At 52.3% G+C, this 20951-nt stretch overlaps 7 protein-coding genes across 7 annotated transcripts; 6 read left to right on the plus strand and 1 right to left on the minus strand.

Moving 5' to 3' along the window:
• Positions 1–343: 343 nt before the first annotated feature.
• On the minus strand, positions 344–1306 carry AYO21_11395 (hypothetical protein; the record flags this gene model as incomplete). Its single annotated transcript, XM_022661289.1, has 3 exons — positions 344–687; positions 750–1247; positions 1303–1306. The coding sequence occupies 3 exons, from the start codon at positions 1304–1306 to the stop codon at positions 344–346; spliced, it is 846 nt and encodes a 281-aa protein (XP_022506395.1).
• A 391-nt stretch (positions 1307–1697) lies between these two features.
• Positions 1698–3247, plus strand: AYO21_11396 (hypothetical protein; the record flags this gene model as incomplete). Its single annotated transcript, XM_022661290.1, has 2 exons — positions 1698–2030; positions 2087–3247. 2 exons carry the CDS (start codon positions 1698–1700, stop codon positions 3245–3247), a joined length of 1494 nt encoding a protein of 497 aa, XP_022506396.1.
• Positions 3248–3905: 658 nt separating this feature from the next.
• Positions 3906–5129, plus strand: AYO21_11397 (aspartate-semialdehyde dehydrogenase; the record flags this gene model as incomplete). Its single annotated transcript, XM_022661291.1, has 3 exons — positions 3906–3927; positions 3987–4538; positions 4624–5129. The coding sequence occupies 3 exons, from the start codon at positions 3906–3908 to the stop codon at positions 5127–5129; spliced, it is 1080 nt and encodes a 359-aa protein (XP_022506397.1).
• Positions 5130–5593: 464 nt separating this feature from the next.
• AYO21_11398 (hypothetical protein) lies at positions 5594–11269 on the plus strand (the record flags this gene model as incomplete). The annotated part of the gene is made up of 8 exons (XM_022661292.1): positions 5594–5604; positions 5661–5694; positions 5773–5890; positions 5984–6258; positions 7597–8622; positions 9983–10584; positions 10645–10796; positions 10899–11269. 8 exons carry the CDS (start codon positions 5594–5596, stop codon positions 11267–11269), a joined length of 2589 nt encoding a protein of 862 aa, XP_022506398.1.
• A 630-nt stretch (positions 11270–11899) lies between these two features.
• Positions 11900–13951, plus strand: AYO21_11399 (hypothetical protein; the record flags this gene model as incomplete). Its single annotated transcript, XM_022661293.1, has 2 exons — positions 11900–11956; positions 12098–13951. The coding sequence occupies 2 exons, from the start codon at positions 11900–11902 to the stop codon at positions 13949–13951; spliced, it is 1911 nt and encodes a 636-aa protein (XP_022506399.1).
• Positions 13952–14247: 296 nt separating this feature from the next.
• AYO21_11400 (hypothetical protein) lies at positions 14248–15479 on the plus strand (the record flags this gene model as incomplete). The annotated part of the gene is made up of 3 exons (XM_022661294.1): positions 14248–14613; positions 14677–15174; positions 15255–15479. The coding sequence occupies 3 exons, from the start codon at positions 14248–14250 to the stop codon at positions 15477–15479; spliced, it is 1089 nt and encodes a 362-aa protein (XP_022506400.1).
• Positions 15480–19416: 3937 nt separating this feature from the next.
• Positions 19417–20596, plus strand: AYO21_11401 (hypothetical protein; the record flags this gene model as incomplete). Its single annotated transcript, XM_022661295.1, has 3 exons — positions 19417–19700; positions 19769–20277; positions 20331–20596. 3 exons carry the CDS (start codon positions 19417–19419, stop codon positions 20594–20596), a joined length of 1059 nt encoding a protein of 352 aa, XP_022506401.1.
• Positions 20597–20951: the final 355 nt, after the last annotated feature.

The raw sequence follows: 20951 nt of genomic DNA on the forward strand, positions 1-20951 counted from the left end.
TGTCTAAGGACAAGAAGCAGAAGGGAGAGTGATGGAGGGAGGAGAGATGAAGGTGTGGAGAGGCGGAGAGTTTTTGGATGAAATTGATAAAGACATTGAAACAAGCCTCGGATTCGGCTTCCCCGCGATTTCGGACGCCCAAACCCCCCACAATGGCGCCACCTTGGGTGCTTTTGGTTAAACCACGCTGACCGGCAGTTTGAGTGGCAGCCGTTAGCGCCGTATACCGTTTGGATTGGTCGATTGCTAACTAGTCAACTAGTACACGACTAGGAAATTTAGCCTGCTTCCATTCCCGCTCGACCATGTATCCGGATATGAAAGCGTACAAGACGAAATATCCCTAAACCACAGTGGAGAGCCTCTCAAACTCCCGAATCGTCCAGTCGAACACATTGTCATACTTGAAGCCTGATTTGCTAAATAGTCGACCAAACAATCGTCCGAGGTACTTATAGTCGGGCTTCTCCTGGTCCTCCAGTCCACGAATGTAGCTCATGTACGTCGCAAACTCGGTGGGGAGGCCATGACATAGTTCCACCACGGCAATCGCCTTTTTCCGTTCGTAGACAAGCCTATGCCTTTCCTTCCGGTTGGGTGCTTGCAGACCATGCCAGGGAAGAGAGCCGTGAAGGAAATACAAGGCCATGTACCCTAGTGACTCAAGGTCGTCACGCCACGCTGGAGCTGCACAAAGGGACTATTTTAGCTTGTCAATCCCCGTAACGGAATGCTTCTACTGCACTTACCAACATTCAAATGGCCATTGATGCTGGCGTAGTCGCACGTGCCTACCAAGGCAATCTGGGGCTGATTTCCCGGCTTCTGAGTGGTGATTTGGGGGGGCGAGTCACTTCGAGAGGTCGCAATTCCGAAGTCAGTCATGTAGACCACGTTACCCTGATTACCAGTGCCCAATAGGAAGTTTTCGGGCTTGATGTCGCGATGGAGGTATCCAACCGCATGGAGGCTTTCAATCCGCCGGATCAATTGGTCCATCAGCATCAATGTTGTCTTGAGTGAGAATTTCTTGTCGCAGTATTGAAAGAGGTCCTCTAGGTTAGGTCCCAGTAGGTCGAACACAATCGCCTGGAATTCACCGTGGGAGCCGTGCCAGAGTAACCGAGGGATGCCACGTTTTGCCCTCAGCTGCCTATAGATTTCAATCTCTTGCGTGAGAAACGATGGGTCGATCGAACAGTGCTCAAGTTTAATAGCCACCACATTGCCCTTGGGGACATCGCACCCTGTGTGAATCAGTCATGATCAGATGTTTTATCGTGGCTCAGAGGACTATCGTACCCATGTATACCTTTCCAAACGAGCCTAATCCTATACGTCGACAAATCTGATACCTCCCACCTAGGCGTATCTCGAGAAAGTGTTGGATGAATGGGTCGTCGTCCATCGGAGGCTACCAGAAGAAGAAATCATACTGTAAGGACGCCGTGGGACATCAAAGGACATCAACAAGGGATGACTGGGTGGCTCGCTCGGCTAACATGCTCTCCTGCGGGCCTGATGCATATTTGGCCTCCCTTGGCGTCCCTGGTTACCAAGTGCCAATCGATCGAAGCCTTGCAAGGACTGTTGTACATTCCACAGCTAACTGCAGATGTGAAGACAAACAAATCATTCTGGCCGCAGCTGCCTCCATTCCTTCACCAGCTTTCTCAACCGCTGCCCTTCAACACACCATGTCTGTACCCGATGGAAGCCTTCCTGCAAAGAATCGGCGGCGAAATACTCTCAGATCTCCTCGAAGAGTTCAAGACACTCCTTCCTCGCTGCGGCGAAAGAAACGCACATCAGAAGCCGAAGAATACCAGTGGCCTACTACGGGTTTCTGGAATCGGCTGTCCAAGGTCCATCTAACTGGAGCAGCATTGAGAGAATTCGACTGCAGAACGTTGAGGGCCGGAGTACCAGTGCCAACGCCCCAACTCAACGATGACATTTCAAGGCCCAGGACCAAGAGCGTGGTGCGTTTTGCACTACGCGGCGGACCTGATCTAACCCATATTCGAGGAGTGAGTTCCGCTTGTCTATCTATTGCCAGTCCGATATTAACAGTGGCATCGTGTAGTATGCAAGTCTAGCTGACCAGGACGACACAATGACCCGACACAGTGCCGGGCGAACGCGTCCGCCCGCATCTGCCGACAAAGGTACAACCTGCAAGTCTATGACTGCCCATGACTCCAATTTCGGACAGGCCCTGATCGACGCTGGTATCAACCAACCTAGTCGAACTATACAACCCAGCAATGTGGGAGATATCAGAACAGACATGGCCAAGCGCCGGCCTTCCTTGTCTCCTCCACGCTTCAATGACAAGGATTTCGCAGATTTCCAAGATCTTTGTGACTTAGTGAGCGATGAAGCAACTACACGGGCTCAGGTTATGTCCATCATTGCCGGTAAACCGAGGAAAGACCATTACAACGCAGCGGGGCGCGAATTTAGCCACCTAGAGCCGTTCGCCGACGAGTTACCCAGACCCAAGCCAGACCTGTATGACGGCGCCTTCCCCCGGCAAATCGATCTGAAGATCCGCCACGATCTCGGAGGACACATTGTCCCATCCAACGATACATCACTACCCGCGGCACCGAACTTTTTCTTGGAGGTTAAAGGTGAGAGTGGTCGTGCCGATGTAGCAAGGCGGCAAGCCCGTCATGACGGGGCGGTCGGCGCCAGGGCGATGCACAGTCTTCAGAATTACAAATCGGACGAAATCAAATATGATGGCAACGCGTACAGCTACTCAGCCGTTTACCTTCAAGGAGGGGCCGTACTGAGACTATACAGTCACCATCTAACAGCACCTAGAGCCCCTGGACAACCCGTTGAGTGTCATATGACACAACTTCGTGGGTATGAATTGTCCGACAGCATCGAGACTTTCGGAACAGGGGTCACTAGTTTCCGCAACCTCCGAGATCGAGCTAAAACAGTGCGAGATGATTTCATCTCTCACGCAAATCAGATAGCCCGAAGCGCACCTGTGGACAATCCGTCAACCACGTTGGCGGACAGTTGTACGTCTCTGCAAAGTACCCAAGAAGATGAATTTGATGCCTCTGTCGATGAACCCGCCGCCAAGCGCGCGAAATGTGCTACTTCTGAGCATTCCAGTGCGGTTTCAGAGCAAGGGCTAAAGGATGGACAGAGTCGTAGGCAAACCAAGCCTGTGCGGAAGGTCCTCCCTAACAAGTACACCAGAAGGTTGCGTCCGAGACAATGAGGTGGTCTACAAGTGCCTGGAGTGATGGGTGATTAAGGGAGCCTTGGCCTTCCACTTTTCGTCCTGGAAGCCATATGTAGATCTTATGTAGGCGACAAATTCAGGTTGGCTGGCGCGATTTCCGCGAATATATTCCTTTAGGCCCCAAACGTACCCGAAAGTTTTCAACCCATACCCAGTCTAGTGACTTGTCAAGTCTGTGGAGCGCTTTCTCTCCAATGTCACCTGTGCAACTTGTAGATTCTGCTGTATCTCTACTAAATAACTGAGTTACTCGGTGCCGTCTTGTTCGTGTAACACATCACGTGCCCATCGGGGGGGATCGGGCGAGCGGGGTTGTTTTCGGTCAACCTTCCACCTGAGTTATCACAAACGCTAGTCTTCTTTCGGCGCGACAGAGGTATGACTATTAAATCTTCTTATCAATGCGGAGGAGGCAACTCGATAACACTCCCTTCTCTCTTGAACGTCGCTCTTGTTGCAAAGAGGGTTTTGTTGGGTGATACCACCCGACTCTGTCGATCCCTATTGACTCAAGCACAGCGCGTTATCTGCGGACTGCCGGTTGGAGCCACCCGGCTGATCTCGGAAGATTTTCTTTTCTCAGCCCCAAAAATCAAAACAGAGTCAGCATTGAGAACTGTACGGGATTACAGCAATGTCTTCGAAGAAGAGATGCGGTATGAAGTACCATTACACTAGTCACTGCCAAAGACAGTGGACGACTAACACTTCCTAGGTGTCTTGGGGGCGACTGGAGCGGTGGGAACGCGGTTCATTCTCCTGCTCGCTCAACATCCGCTGCTCGAATTGGTAGCTGTGGGAGCTTCGGAGAAGTCGGCCGGCCAAAAATACTCTGATGCCGTGCGTTGGAAACAGTCGACCCCAATGCCCGCACACGTCGCCAGTATGACCGTCCGACGCTGCGTTCCTGCCGAATATCCAGATTGCGACATCATCTTCTCCGGCCTGAATGCTGATGTGGCTGGCGATGTTGAGATGGCCTTTCTCAAAGCAAACTTTGCCGTCTTTTCAAATGCCAAAAACTTCCGGTTGGCCCCTCAGGTTCCGCTTATTGTTCCCCTGGTCAACCCAGGTCATATCGAGACGATCCCAACACAGCGTCGGCATTACCAACTAGAGAAAGGCCTTCTCGTGTGCAATTCAAACTGTGCCGTCATCGGACTCGTTATCCCCGCCGCGGCTCTCATTCAAAAGTTCGGACCTATCGACACGGTGAGCATGGTGACTATGCAGGCTGTCTCGGGAGCGGGCTATCCTGGCGTCAGCAGTAAGTGGATCAATAAGCCTTGCCGCCCATGAATTGGCCAAGGGCTGGTAGTCTAGTGTCACTCATTCACAGCTAACCGCGTCAGGCATGGACATCATTGACAATATCGTTCCCTACATCCCAGGCGAGGAGGCCAAGGTGCCAGCTGAAGCTCGCAAGATTTTGGGCAGTTTGAGTGCGGACCTGTCGGCATTTGTCGACCAACCTCTCCGGGTTTCCGTCGCCTGCAACCGCGTCCCGGTGCTTAACGGCCATACAGTGTGTGTGTCGTTACGATTCGCAAACCGACCCCCCCCGTCCGTGGACCAGGTCCGCGACGCGATGAAAGAGTACAGTTCCGAGGTGCAACTCCTCGGATGTCCCTCGGCCCCGAAACAGGCTATTGTCGTTTTGGATGAGGCCGATCGACCGCAACCTCGCCTTGACATTGAGACAGAAAGGGGATATGCGTGCAGCGTAGGCAGAATCAGGGAAGACGAAAGCGGCATCTTTGACATTCAGTTTGTCGCCCTGAGCCACAACACAATCCTGGGAGCTGCCGGATCCTCCATTTTGAATGCTGAGAGTGCAATTCTGAAGGGCTACGTCTAGGTTTTCTAGCTCGGAGTACTCACCAGGTTGTTGAGTCTTCGCCTTTGAATGTGGCGAGAGGAAAAGAGAGAAGACAGCCTTATCTTGGACTTGTAGATGCAACGAAAAGTACGTGTATGAAAAAGCCTTGGTCGAATGTGACGCCAATGAATTGATTGCCCGCTATGAGAGCTCCGTGATGGTTGCTTTTGACTCATTCCCTGCTAAACTTCGACGAATGGCATCCACCTTTTGCTTTTGGGTGCCTCTGTAGATCCAATGTTGTCCAGACTGCAAAGGCTGCGGAGCTTGTGAGAAGTGTGGGACAGGTCACATCACGTGATATGCCAAGAAACGCAGCGTCAAGGTGGCTCGATTTCCCGCACGTGCCGTTCCATTGTTGGCGGTGAATTTTCCCGCCAACCGGTTGTTGGTCCTTTTTTCTACCATCCCGTGGCCTTGCTTGTGACCTGCGGACAGGGAAGATGGCAATCAAGTGAGGTCCAGAGACTCTCACTCTGTGGGAGTACCAGGTATGCTAACGCATGGTAGATATCTCATCCTGCTCTCCCGTCAGGGCAAAGTGGTACGGCCGACATCCATGCACTGAGTAGTCGCCCACCTGGGTTCGTTTCGCTGACTTCAATCCGTCGACGCCTTCCAGAGACTGGCAAAATGGTTCACCACCCTCTCCCCGAAAGACAAGGCCAAAATTATCAAGGACGTCTCTCAGCTGGTTCTGGCTCGACGGACTCGAATGTGTAATTTCCTCGAGTACAAAGGTGCGGTTTCCCCGTTCTTGAACCTGTCTGCTTCATTTTCCGTTCCCTTCACCTCCTCGATCTCAGGCTGACCACCATGCCCCGTCGTTGCAGACACCAAAATTGTCTATCGCCGCTATGCATCTCTCTTCTTCATCGCCGGTTGTGACTCCACGGACAACGAGTTGATTACCCTCGAGATCGTTCACCGATATGTCGAACAGATGGATAAATACTATGGAAACGTGTGTGAACTGGACATAATTTTCAACTTCCAAAAGGCCTACTTTATTCTGGACGAACTCCTCCTGGCCGGAGAGATGCAGGAAAGCAGCAAGAAAAATGTGCTGAGGTGCATCAGTCAGGAGGATAGTCTTGAAGATATGGAGGTGAGTCGCGTCGATATTTCATCGAATATACCCCCTGTGAGGAGTGCCACATACTGTGCGGGAGGACCTATCGCACGAGACCATCTTTTGCAGCAGCAACACCCCATCTGCGCCTTTAGGTCTGCGGCGCTACGCTCGCATCTCGGGTTCCTGTTGTAGTGGTTGAGGCTAATTCCCTGTGTCTTCTGTCGAATCAGGTCGAAGAGGAAGTCACAAAAATCATGTAGAACATGATGCCGACGGCCACTGTGCTGTTCGGTGGCATGTCTTCGGGTGCTGATCTCCTGTGAGGTGCGGACATTTGCACCTGACCCTTTTCCAAATCATCAGACCATGTCATGAAAGGACGCCATGATTGACGAGCTCGTTATTACACAGATCACCGAGGAGGCGCTGAAGAGAGGCGGAATGATTTGATCGGGCACTGTCGCGATCCTCTGGGTCTATCCCAGGGGTTATGAGATGGCGTTCAGGGAGATACCCAGGGAAGGACACATGGACCTTGCAAACAAGGTCTCTGCTTCGGCTGCACGGAGCGGCCGAAACATGTCATGTAAACTACACGACGATTCAGGTTATAAGACAATCGAAACATGCCCAGAGTTAAGCTACACCGTCCCTGCTCGGCTGGCTAACGCAAACAGTCAGCCCTGAGTCACCATGTTGTGGCGATTCGCGCGGTCCCTCTCAGCTCTTCTACCTCCAAGCTGCTCTTGACCTCATTGCCTTCGTCCAGTTGTTGATGTGATTGGGCTTGCCGTGGGTGCAAAGTCCGAAATCCATTGTCGTCGTCCGTTACGGCGCATGTGCAAGGCGGGACCCGCCTATTGGCTCTTTTGCGGGGTGCACGTGACTGCACCGCCCCCGTCTTGTTTCTCCGCCCGGCTTCGCAACGTCGTTCTATCTTGCGACCTCATCCTGCTCAACCTCTCCGCCATCTCTTCATCCATCAACACACAGCACGTCATCATGGAATCTCGTCCCTATCTTGCGACCTGCTAGGCGTCCATCGTCTAGCTATCCGAATCGCCGAGAGCTGCCTCTGCAGCCAGCCCTGGTTATCTCTTTGTTCGCGATCGCATAGCCTGCTCAGGTCAACCATCCTCTTCAGACTTCATCATTTGCGTCCGAGCTGCGAATCCAGCAATTGGCGCGAAGCGCCCAGCGAGCACCGCGAACCGATTGCCCAGTGTTGCAACTGCGATATTCCCTATTCTACGCACGCGGAGTGCGATGCGCCGAGTCTGACTCCGCCCCTCATACACCAGCACAATGAAGGTAAGCAGACTCGTTTTTAGCCGTCCTCGGACTCTGACCGGTTCTAACGCATGAGTTCAGTTTATGCCAAATCGCGACCTTGACACGGTCACCTCCGCGCTCAACTTTACCACCCCCGATCTCCACGTCGTAGGCGGTTGTGACCTGTACACTACCAAGGCAGCAGGAGGAGACAAGAAACTGTACAAGAACATTGAAAATGGCCTCGAAGCACAATACAAGTCGAATCTCCAATTCTCCCAGTCGCTTTCCCCGCCCCAGGCGCATGTGGCTGCGTCAAGCCTGAATCTGAGCCGAAGCAGCCCCTTTGGGAATCTAGGGATGATCAGCTCGCGGAGGACTTATGCGTACCTCATAGCCACACTGAATGCCAGTCACCCCCACTACGACTTCTCGCACGTCCTGCGCCCCACGGATTTCAAACGAGAGAAGAGTCTCCGGCACGTCATGAACACGGTCGACACGACCATGTATAATCTTCGTTCACGGCCCGTCAATTCCTACCTGAGAGACTCCGCCGGTCCTCCGTCCACTCAACCACAATGGGGTCCGGCAATGTGGAGGCTGATTGACCAACAGATGAGTCTGCGCGATTGCGCCGTGTACCGCTATGCCCCAGAGGATTTTGATCCCTTTGAGGATGATGATGAAGGTTCGATCTGGTCGATGAACTATTTCTTCTTCAACAAAGCGAGGAAGCGCGTTTGTTACCTATATTTGCGAGGCATCAGTGTGTTGGCAGTACCGACCATTGATGGGTTGCGGACCCCCATCAAGTCTAAGCGTTTCGCCGACGAGGAGGTGGATGGCTGGATTACTCCCGACCTCGGCGCACACAAACGAGCAAAATACTGGCTCGGTGATCGAGATGATGTCGAAATTGCTGAGCACGACGATCGAGTTGAAGAAGATGTGGATATGGCCGTGACATCGGTTGAGAAGGACGATGGGCCTATAGCGGCTCCTGTCTCCGTGAGCAAACAGCCATTGAAGGACAATGATTCCCAATCCGACGATGATGACTTCCCGCCCCCAACGAGGCCGGTCGTCGACGAGCATGACAATTACCTGCTCAGCGATGAGGAGGTACGAAGTTTGAGAAGCCAGAGCAAAAGCACGGCGAGGGGGTTGAGTGAAGAGGTGGTGGGCCCTATGGAAGTGTGAAGGACGTTGTTTCCTTGGGGATCGCACGACCTCTTTGCCCGGCAGCGTGACCGCGACGATATTTCCGATTGTTTGACGAAGGATGAAACTGCCGCTTTTTGATGGACGGGGAATTGAGGGGGGAATACTTTGGTCTTGTTCGGGGTGTTATATTTGGCTGTGTTGTACTAATAACGATACCTGATGAAGCATGGGCGTTTTCGGCAAGGCCGGTGGGAGCGGCCATTGACGGAAGCTTGCCTGAACCTCAACACTGGGATGGCTGGGTATGATTTCTTGTCTTTTTTTGGGAGTTACGGACATCTTTGGAAAGGAACAAGTTTGGTATGAAAGGTCTCAGACGTTGGAGTGTGTGTGACCGCTCTGCGGTCCTTGGGGGAGGCCAGCCATAGTACTCGAAATGCGGGATTTGATAGGGGAATATCTACTGTAGCAGCGTTGGGAACAGCTCCAGGTGGGGAGGGACGTCCATTTGATCTCCATTCGCATACGCATTCCCGCGTTTGTGAGTGTAGTATCTGTAATATATTGTGCGTATACCCCGATCGGTACTTTACTTGCGGACTTCTCAAGGCGTTGTGTCGTTAATTCCGAGTGCCAAGTAAAACAGGCGCGTGAGCTGCGCAAGAGCGATTAGTGCTCGCCCCGACTCCGGCCCCGGGTACTACGGTGCATAATATGGACTCGCATATGCAACCAACCCCCTACTCCCCCTTGCTTCCCGAGAACACTTTGCTAAACAGATCAAAGTTTGTTCACAACTATGTCAATTTGTAAAACATGCCGATCTCCGAAGAGGCGCGTGAGGGTTTGGAACAACTCTTTGTACCCCTTGACCCCCTATTATCTCATTTCTCCGCATATATAATAGATACGTATATATGAGTGGATATACGATGCCCAGCTCCACCCCTTTGACCTCCCAGAATCCCCCCAATGCTGCTCTCAGTTCAACAAAAGAGAAAGCTTTCGGCCTCTGTATCATTTATCCCCTCCAAGAGGCAGCTTTCGGCGCAGCACCACCCGCAGTCATGGGAAGAGGAATACTTTGCTGATACCGAGGCGATACTCGGGGGGCCAAGAAGGTGGACATGTGATATAGGGCAAACGCCGTTGCGATTCCCAAGCACCACGTTGGTCTCTGTTCAACCCCTAGACCAGCCTCTACCTGGGGCACCCGCTCAAGTATGGCTCATTCAAGGACATTTTGGTAGTTGTGCCGCCAAATTAGTGAGTATTCTTTCAATTCCAGGCGGTAGCTTTCTCTTAACCACCTCTCCAGTTCAACCCTTATACGGATGGGGATGCAGTATCTCAATTAGCACAGCTTCCTCACCCAAAGCCGAGTCTCGAGAAAGTCAAGCACGATCACAACCCTTTCCTCCAGGAGATGAAAGCTTACGAACAAATACGCAAATTCTGCCCAGAATCTCAACGACATTTCTTTTTAAATTATCACGGCATAATTGACATTCCTTGGGAATCTGGTCGCCGTCAAGGGGTTGTGACGGACCTTCTCCAGCCTGGGATTCAAGACCGCCGGCTGCAATCGGCCAGTGTCCCTGAAGCCTTTCGACCGTATCTCGATGAACTACAGTTTGCGCTCGCGAATGCGGACTTGTCGGACGTTGAAGGGAGTTGGTACCTCAGCGTATTGAATAGTCGGCTGAAAATGGTGACGGTGTTACATGCGCTCGGTATCTCCCACGGCGACATCAAAGGGGACAGCTTTGGACTCCCACAATCTCTACACGACATTGCTTTACACGACTTCAGTCGCTCCTACACGTTCACACCGGAGCGCCCCTGCCGACTTCGAGTAGGCCCACTGAAGCAGGTCATGGATGTTGAGCGCCGCCAAGTCCAGGAGACGGTCTTGAATATGTAACTCCCCCCTCTGTTCCCAGAAAGCACGCCGACGGGCCAAATACTGACCATTGTTAGGGCAAGATCAGCTCGATTGTTGGACTTCTTCACGACACTCCTGAACACGACCGCGGAAACAGCACGCGCCATGCTACGTACACGCGTCTCTCCTCATGTACTTTCTACGGCACTCTCACTTGTAAGACTATCTGTTATGCTCGAAAACGATGGTATGTGTGCCCATACCCACAACACATATTTATTTGAAAACTCATAACGTCCTCCTATAGAACCATTCTTTCCTTCACTCTCTTCTATCCTCCCATTCTTAGAGCCCGCGGTGTCGGGAAGACCGGCGGAATGGACCGTGACCATGGCAAAGCACCTTGACGACTTTGTGGGTGTGTTCTATTCCGAGCCAAAGGACTTGGCCGTCCCGTCAAAGAGCTTCGTCCTGGCGTCTCTCGTGTCGTCAAGCGGTGTCGTCATTGAGCAACTCCGCCTCCTTTGTCCCAACGGGAGCCACCCCGGCAAGTCCACCTACGCATTGGTACCCAGCGCTTGGCTCGGAACTCTGGACACCAGACGACTTTTCTGGATTCTGCTCTACTCACCGTCATTCTGTGGAACTGAGAGGACAGTGACCATTCTAGATCGGCGGCAGCTCGACACGGAGATGAATGATATCCATCACATGATATAAGATGGGACAACTATTGGCTTTCACCGGTTTTTTCCGCGGTTGGCGAGCTGGGGAGAGACGAAGTGGGCGTTATATGCTAGATGTTGGGGAAATGGTCATGGTTTCCAAGCACAACGATGTAACCGATAATTAGCCTGAGGCGCGCATTTGACAGTGCCATGTAAATTACTTGAGATCTTCCTGGGATACTAACGACGTGGTTTAACGCCGTTGATTGTCAATGTCTCACGTGATGGATTTAGGCTGTATACACGGTACCGTTCCCCCATACTAGTGAGGCAGGTTTCCCGGACAGCCCGCTATATCACGTGGTGCGAAGATGACCTCAGCTGTTGGAAATACGGATGCCGGTACATCATTATCCCGACTCCGGATTCTTCAGTATGCCAATAGGCGCATCTGCGGGCTTCATCACCCCGTTCAGACCACGTCTTCTACTCCCCTATCATTCTACTGTATTTCAGTCAACGCATTTCGACCGGCCCGCGGCTGCTGCTATATACGAGATACTGTTGGTCTTCACCCCGTCCTTCCTATTTGCCCACTACGCTAGTCGGCCGTCCCGCAACCCACGAACATCCACGCGAGCACTCGGTACAGAGTCGGCCGCAGTTGACACGCCCATCCACCATGGGTGAGAAAGAAGACAAGGAAAAGGCCGAGAAATTGGCAGCGGCGAAAAAGAGGGTAAGAAAAGCGCTCTCGTGTTGAGCGGTTTTGTGGCGCGAATGCCCAGAGCTGTGGCTCTCGTTTGACTGCGTCCCCTCGGTCCTGAGATAACTCGAAGACGTTGGCCATCAATCCACTGACATCGCTTGACATGCACAGGTCGCCCAGCTGCAGAAGAAGAAGAAAGCCGCCGCCGGGGGCTCGGGAGAGAAATCGTCTGCAGCTTCCAAAGACGCGTCTAAAAAGGGGGATGAGCGGGTAGGGGATGGGCCTGATGGAGACGCCGAAGCCGCCGACAGCCAGGAGAAGGCTACAACCAAGGGAGACGATGCCTCCGACGCCGAAGCAGCTCAGCCCGCTATTGAAGAAACACAGGGTGATAAAGTCGTTGGCAACACTGCAGACGTCGACCTCGATGCGGACGAAGCAGCCTTCAACGCTGCGATCCAGGCGGCAAGCGCCGATTCTCCCACGCCTGGAACGGTCCTCTCTCCAGCAACAGTCTCTCCTCCCTCTGCCGATCTAGACCAACCCTCGCACGCCAAGGGAACCAGTCCTCGTCACGCTTCCCGCCAGCCGAGCATCAGCCTCCAAAGCAAAATCCGCAGCACCAGTTTTCGGGATGGTGGGCCATTAAGCCCAGCTGCCATGAGTGCGAATTCCGTCTTGAGGGTTGAAGAGCTGGAGAGGGAGAACAAAAGACTAGCCAAGGAGGCAGAGGTCCACGAGAGGAGATGGCGGAAGCTGGAAGAAGAGCTAGAGGAGGTCCGGGAGGAGAATGCTGAGAAACAAGCAAATGGGGAAGCTGAGGAGGAGATTCGGAGGCTGCGAACCGAAATCGAGGCGCTCAGAAGACGGGCCAGCTCAACGACCACTACAAGTCGGAGAGAAAGTGCTGCGGGTGAGGATACGGCCATGTTAAAGGCCGAACTGGAGAGGAAAGACTCCACAATTGCGGACATGCAGCTCGAAATTTCGAGGCTCAGAAGTCAATTATCAAGTCAGACTCAAGGGTGCGAGGCTCACGGAGAGCAAATTGCTGGCCTGCAGTCGTTATTGTCGTCGACAGAGGCCAAGGTGAAGGCCCTGGAGAGTGACTTGACGGATGCGAAGAAAGCGTTGTCCAAGGCTAGTGAGAAAGCCGTGCTTGACTCGACGGAGCGCACAAGCAAGGAGATGAAGATTCGGACTTTGGAGAGAGAATTGCAAGAGACTGCCGCGCACAGGGATGAGGTCGCGAAGAAAGCCGAGCAGCTGGAGAAGAAAATCGAAGTGATGAACAAACTCCACCGGGAGGCTGAAGCACGCCACGCCACCAAGTTGGCCGCCGCCGAGGCCACCGCCCGAGAAATCCCAGCCCTGCGCATGAGGATTGAGAAAGCCGAGAGAGAGAATAGCCAATTACGAGAAAAGCATAAGCGAGTGATGAGCGGCGATGGAGGAGGCGAGGTATTAGATGAGCTGGAAGATGAAGAGAGGCAGAAGCTCGAAAGAAGAATTCGGGAGTTGGAAGGGCAAGTCTTTGATCTTCAGCGCGGCGTGTGGAGAGACAAGCGGGTTCAGATGCAGCCTCGAGGCGATGATGTCGGATCGCGAACTTCTCTGGATCCAGGCGCCGAGGACTTTGATGAGGTGGATCTGTCAGGCCCCGGGAATGCGAGCAGTCGACGGCGGAGTTTTGCGAGCCAGCAACAACAGCCTCGTCACTCCAACTTTGCACAAGTGTTGAATTCGGGACTCGCAGCATTCCGCGCAAACACCACCTCTCCCGGTAGCCAGCAGAACCGGCCCCGCAACGACTCTTTGCTACAGGAGTTCGACGACGACGATGACGATGCCTTTGACGAGCACGCTTTTGCGCGTGCACAAAAGGAGGAAGAGGCCAGGAAGATGGTGGAACATGTGAGAGAAGTCAAACGAGGGTTGAAGCAGTGGGTAGGTTGGCGACTGGATCTGGTCGAGGCGAGACGAGCAGGTGTCGGTGTTGGATATGGTGAGATTTTTGAACTATGAATTGAGAGCAGCACTCTGGATAAGGGAGAGAGGCAACCTTTACTGTGAGTCAAAGTACACGAGCCTCTTTGAGAAATGTCTTTGATCCTGTTGCTGAGACAAGGTGATGTGAAAGCATGTCGCTGTGATGACGGAACAGACAGTGATTATGGCTACGACTGTACGTTTACGCCGCCGTATAGAATGCGCCACCGCATTTTCTCTATGCGTCGCCGTAGTAATTCACAATGAAAGTCCATAGGTGATGGATGCACGAACAACCATGGGGTTTGGTTCTTCTCAACAACACCATCACAATGAATCCGTTTAATGCTGTTCCTGTGTTTATGGAGGACCACGGCGACCACGGCGACCCTGCACATCCTCCGACGACGCCACCTGATCAGACCATCGGCAGTGTGGGAAGTTCCTCCTTCAAGTCATCGTCTTCGGATGAGTTGGAATCCTGGTCGCCAGACGTTGCGACTCATTCCCCAGCCACGACGCGTCAACTTGAACCATCCTCTGAAGAGCAGCCTGTCGCGGACAGGATTCGCGCCTTACTCGATACCCTCTCACCCGAGCTGCAAGCTGTCATCACCCACATGCCCGAGGCGTACCACAGGTCCTCATACTGGACCGAGTTTCCGTTGTGCTCGGCCGACTTTGCCGGTCTTAAAGTGGTGGACTTGGGCATGGGCGAGATGCTAAAGTGAGCTACCTCGCCCGTTGACGAGTTTTTTCAGAGAAATGCTGACTGGTTGTATCGATATGACTATGACGCCGCAAACGAGATCTTGACTTTTCGAACGCCCGTCTCAAACGCACACGGCTATGTGCAGTCGATGCTGCACCACAAGATCATGTCCCAACTTGAAGATATAGCGTCCTGCAGTGACAAGGTCGCCACATTCATTCGGGAACTCGATGCGTCCGCCCGGCGCCCAATCAGGTACGCGGGATCGGAGCGCCACCCGGATATCAGCTTTGGGCACACCTCTCAGAACAACCCGGCTGTGGTAGGGGAGCTCGCCTTCCCTCCAACCAACAAGGATCTCCACGCGCTTGCAGAGGAATACCACCAAAGGATGCGCGGCCTGGTCAACGTCGTGTTTGGTCTCGTGGTTGGGTTTTGGTACGATGAGAATTCGACTGTCAAGACATCGGCTGCCTTGCGGGTTTGGAGACCCGGCATCGTCGGCCAAGAGGGGAATATCGGTGCACAGCCCCGGTACGAAGAAATCGTAAGTGGCCTGGTTATATGGTGATGCACGGGACATGAATATTCGACAGCTAAGCTAACTCGGCCCCTTTTTTTGACTAGATTATTTACGACGAGTCTGGCGAGAGGATCATTGACAGCCAAGCCGGCCTGCGCCTGTCTCTGGAGGACTTTGCATGCCGTCGTTCTGTGGACGAGGGCGAGTTCGGGCGTCTCGACCAGCACGAAATCTTCATCGCTCTCCCCACTCTCCAAGACATACTCGACGCAGCCGCGGAGCGCCACGCCGTCTTGCCCAACACGACCCAGCAGCAGAGCACTATATGATGTGATAAGGCCAGCAAAGTCTATTGGATGATATCGCGCTTGACGGTGAATAAATGATGAACCGAAAATTTTTTTTCAAGACAACGAATGAAGCAATGAGATCATATGACACTTGGGCTTTCCCTTTTGACATACCAACCTACACATACCTGTGTATACATGTACACATCGCCCTGGCACCACACAATCGGACTGGGTGGGAAGTAGGAACTGGGAACTGGACGGGAAGGACAGACAAGCACTGAATGAACGAATGGCGTTGATTGATTAACTCACGATACCCCCCCCCCCCCCCCCCCAACAAGTGGCGCAGGGATTACATACAGACATACATGAGGGTCTGTCGGTTCACAAATCGGAAGGGGGGGGTTTTTTTTGGCTGGGCCACGAGTTTCATTGAGAATGCAGAGACTATTCCAAAGGACCTGAGAAGCGAGAAACGGGAGCCAAGGAACCAGGAACGACTGAATTGAATTGAATAACATTGGACTTGATTGAATTTGAGATGAAGTATCCTTTTCTTTTTGCGTGGGCTTTTTCTAGAGAGAGAGAGAGAGAGACAAACGAGGTTGAGGACGAGTACCCACCGAGGTACCCAGCCAAAACGTCTTGTGTCCTTCATATCTGATGCCGTGCCGCGCTGTGGCTTGCAATTGTAGTGCCGTGCAGTGCAGTATAGTACTGCAGTATCTATTCGATCGGTGCTTTCTCGAGTCTACTTGCTACAGTACAAGGAGGTACCGTAGGATGGGATGAGCCCGAGTTTCCACCCACATCCACGGTTTATTTCCACTCTTTAAAACACGGGAAACAAGCCAATTCCATTCATCAATCCATTCATGCCGGTATCAGGCCATCGGCAAATTGGATTGTCGTGTGTGGGTGGACCGTGATATTCGTAGTTCGATAGACATTCCCGCCTCCTGGCATCCATTCGTGAACACAACGGACAGTTTTCTCGATTCAAGGTTTAGGCGGGAAGAGGTGATGCATTGCTCTCGGAGTATGTATGTATGTGTGCATGGACGCATGTAGAATGAGTAGTCTTGGATTAGCCCGGGTAACGAAGCCCGGCAGCCCCAGGGCACGGTAGAATGCTGAAGAACGGGCGAAAATGAACCGTGCTGGCGGTGCATATTCTCGCAGACGTCTGAGACTGGCGCCAAACTGGCTCACATTCACTTCACCATTGGCCCCGCTTTTGCCATTTCATCAATATCGCCATGTATATATTAAACCCACAGAAATCCTTGCACAATTCCTCGCCAGGACTGGTCAAACTAGCACACGGCTTGCAGGCGTTCTGGCGACGAATTGTCGACAGCCCTCCTTCTCCTCCTCCGAACGATCGAATGACAGGTACAAGGGGCATACAGTCAGTATTACTTACTGATCTCCCTACCTCGTCCTCCTCCTCCTTCCTCCGCCGAACCGAGAAAAAAAAAACCCCGCGAACCCGGGTTTTCGCTCACCACATCCTCCAGTTCAACTGGGGGATGTGGCAGAGCCTTTGTTTTCGTCGGCAATGCTGATCTGAACGATGCGCCTGATTTTTATATCAGGCCTTGGCGGTCGCTGGTCCAGACGATGTGGGTGAACTAGCTAACTTTCCTTTTCTTTCTTCAGACACCTGCGCATAGTTTTTATTGGTAAGCTATGGCATATTCCCGTGCTCTCTATTAGTCACGCATGCACGTTGGATTTCTCACGGCGTCGCGGTGGTCCCTCTCGGTTCGCTTTGCTGTTTCAACATCCCCGTGATGTCAATGCATCGCTGTTCCATCCAGGGTCATGAAACCTGCCTCTGCTCTGCATCTTTTCTCTGATGCCCCAGTCCTGTCTGCATGTTTTGGATCGCTTTTCGAAGCATGGCAAACAAGCTGCTGGAATTCACGAAGGGTCCTAGCCCCTTCGTCCTACAAGTCCGACCGGTCCACCTCGAATTGTGCGCTCGCTACAACCAAGGGCGCCAACACCGACAGACTCAGAGTCTGGAATGACAGGATAACGGAGTCTGTCTATCTTTGCAGCCACGAGACGCACAAAGGTCTGACAGATGTCCAAAGGGAAACGACGAGAATCACACACCGAGGCTGGATCGCCGACCCGAAATGTCTTGATTCTCTTACTTCGAAAGGTTGTATACTGCCCATCGCCTCCCGGGTAATACGCATGGATACGGAATACTACGATCGTTGTGCACGATGGGGGAAAATGCTCGAAGCTCTTCTGTGCAACATCGGCTCTACGGTTCACTTCTCGGAAAGAGGTCGACGAATTCCTCAAAGAAAGGGGCAATAGTCATGACTGTTCACGTTGGGCATATCTGCCAACTCCAGGCTCCTCTTCACGACACCTCAACTTACTCGTTAGGACAGGGGAATAGATGTCTTCTCTTGGAAACAAAACATGAGACGCTCACACAGACACATCGAGTACATACCCGACCTTTCAATCTCAATCCATAAAAAGGACACAAAGTGGCGTGGTAAAGGCGTTGGTTTGATCTCTGGTGAACGTTCTGTACTCCAAATGGTGCGGGTAATGTGATCTCGATCGTTCTGGAGTATGGGACGGATGCCACATACTACTACCTAAAGCACGCTGTGATATATTTTCACGTTTGAAGGCTTCGGGGCCACGGATCTAAGAATTTATGGATCAACTCCCCCTGGAATGTGTTTCAAGGATTTAAATACCACTCAGCAGCTGTGTCCCGTATAGGGTGGTAACCGGCGCGGAGTTTCCTAGTCTTCCATCCCCACGATACTGTCATGTCTGAAAAAGATATTCAACCTGCACAGATCTCTGCTCCTGAAGACGACAGAGTCGCACTGTGACGGTCGTAGACTATTCGTCTCTTCGACCTTCAGCCCCTGGAAGTCTTTGATATTGTTCTGGAGGGCGTCACGAAGAAATCGATTTGAAGGCGTACATGTTTTGGGAAAGGGACGAACCGATTGAAACCCGACAAGTGTCTAGACGCAGTGCTAAAGACAGTCACCGTCCAAGACTCATATATTCGCGATGGACGTTGGAAACTCTCGCATCTCTTGAACAATGCGTCTTGGCCGGAGTAACATTTTATCTTTTATCTCGGCGCGTGAGCCGTGCGCTTGTTAGAGTGTCTCCATGAATAGTCTCCCTCTCCAGCCTGATGTAGGTGACTCCTCTCTGGCGGGACTCGAAGACACGTTATTATCTGACCCGCTCTGATATTTCCAGCGTCCAGTCTCTTTCAACTCTTTTCTTTTTTTGGCTCATGGGTGCTCCAAAGCCACCGTTTCATCTTCAAAAGTTTATGCTCGCAAAGGGTAGGAGTGGGTGACGGAGTAGAGGTGAAAGTCTGGGTATCCAACACCGTTTACTGCGGCAGTCAGATAGAATCATAGAATTCGCCTTTGGCGGCCATTTGGAATAGATGCTGGACATGGGTTAACGTTTGCAGTTGCTCGGAGAGGTTGTAGTTTTGATCCCGGTCTGCTGAACTTTCTTTCGACCGTGGCACACCATTGAGAGGCGGTATTTGGAGCGATACTGCCTCGACAGCCTCGCGAATTTCTTTTCCAGGAAATCTCCCTTTCCCTGAACCATTGATCTGAGAATTTGAGCGTGATGGTGCGCGTCTTTCCGTGTTGGTTGTTACCATTAGTGGCTCGGACAGGTCTGGTATGATGATTCACATGCCAAGTCCGTGAAGACAAAGGCAAAGGCGTGACTGACTCCCAGCAGCAATTATCTTTGTGGTGGACCGTAGAGCAGACGCTTCATCATATAGTGATCGACCGAACAATTTCATTTCCCCGTACTAAGTTGTTTTATACTTTGTCATTGTTTGATAAAAGATGCATCTGCTTCCGCCAACTTCACTACTGACGCCTCTTCCTCCAATCCTTTCTTCATGTCTACGCCAAAGTGTCGCGACAGGGGGGACGTCATGTCTGCGTCGCGCCCTCACGGGAGCCAGGATGAAAACCAAACCGCAGATTCCTCCCCGGCGCTCCTCTCTACAGAGAACGTCCCCTCATTCTTCGATCCACCCCGGTCTTCCAGTGAGTGCGGCCAAAAGCAGTCTGGCTCTGTGGTGGTCTCTCTGGTCACGGATTTCCTCAGCAGCTCCTCCTCTTCTCCAACATACAGTTGGCTACACCTCAAATTGAGCCCTGCTGAGCACGACGAGCTGAACAAGTGTGTACCAGCCGAGAAGTTTGAGGGGTTTCGGTGAGATTGACATATACCCGGAAGAACTGAAAGCGAAAAACAACGAGGGCTAACCCACGATCATGCAGCCGTGACTACTTCGTCGCAACCCAGACCTTTTCAGTCGGCAAGGAGACCAAAATACATGCAGTGGTCAACGCCGCTCTATCCTTCGCCATCTTGACTCGAATCAAAAATCTTGCGGAAAAACATCCAGACACAGCAATCGGTCGGTTCGCGGCCAAGATCACGGCGCAAGGCTCTGGGGACATTGATCTAGAGGAACTTCTAATCAAGAATTCTCACAGTCCGGATGGTTCGTTCGCATACAAGGGCGCCAAATATCCCGGAATCGTCATTGAGCTCGCCCACTCGCAGCCAAAGGAGGCTCTTCAACATCTTGCCGAGGAATATATTCTCGGTTCGGATGGAAATGTTCACTATGTTTGTGGCATCAAGGCTGCATACCGCTCCGGCAAACAAGCGTGGCTGTCGGCTTGGAAAGCGAAGAGAACTGTCTTGGCTGACGGCACAGTGGAATTGAGTGTTGAGCAGACTGTCAAGGATCAGGCAAGTTCCCAGAACGCAGGACACACATGTATGCCTAGTCATCGACTAATTTTAATACCCAGATGTTTCGAACTGCTGAAGGCCTACCCGATCCAGATTGTCCTGGACTGTTCCTTCCTCTCGTACACCTGGCGCCGACTTCCAACATCGCCCTCGACATCGCCAATGTTCCTGACCACCTTGGCCAGATACGGATCGCTGCCGAAGAGCTCTGCCAAATTCTTGATGAAGCGCGAGAATCGGAGGAAGATGCTATCAAGGGTCTAGTTTGGGACAATGGAGCTGGTAAGCTGGTTAAAGTCCATTCAGACAATCCAGCCCCGGAGAAGTCTCTGGCGGTCGTCTAAGGGAGTTTGAAGATGCGGAAGAGAGAGTTGAACTGCGCAGCGAGAGAGAAGACCCCGACTATGTCGAATAGCTTGCTGTCCTCTCCGTCGACCCTTGACACGAACATGACACCTCCTGGATAGATGGCTAGGCGCGACTGTCTCTGCTGCTGAAGGGCAAGGTGAACTCATCCCGCAAGATTCTCGGCATGCGAATCTGCGAGTCGATTCCTCGACAGCCCCAATCTGTATTGAGAGAAGACAAGAAATAAAGAAAAAGAAGAATTCTTCATCTTGACACATGGATACACAAGCCACGAACCCATCACGCCGACCGCCTAATTTTTTTTAAAAGCTCTGTCACTTCTAATCTTGG

This window comes from Fonsecaea monophora (genome assembly GCF_001642475.1).
Source record: "Fonsecaea monophora strain CBS 269.37 chromosome Unknown Scaff157, whole genome shotgun sequence".
NCBI lineage: Eukaryota > Fungi > Ascomycota > Eurotiomycetes > Chaetothyriales > Herpotrichiellaceae > Fonsecaea > Fonsecaea monophora.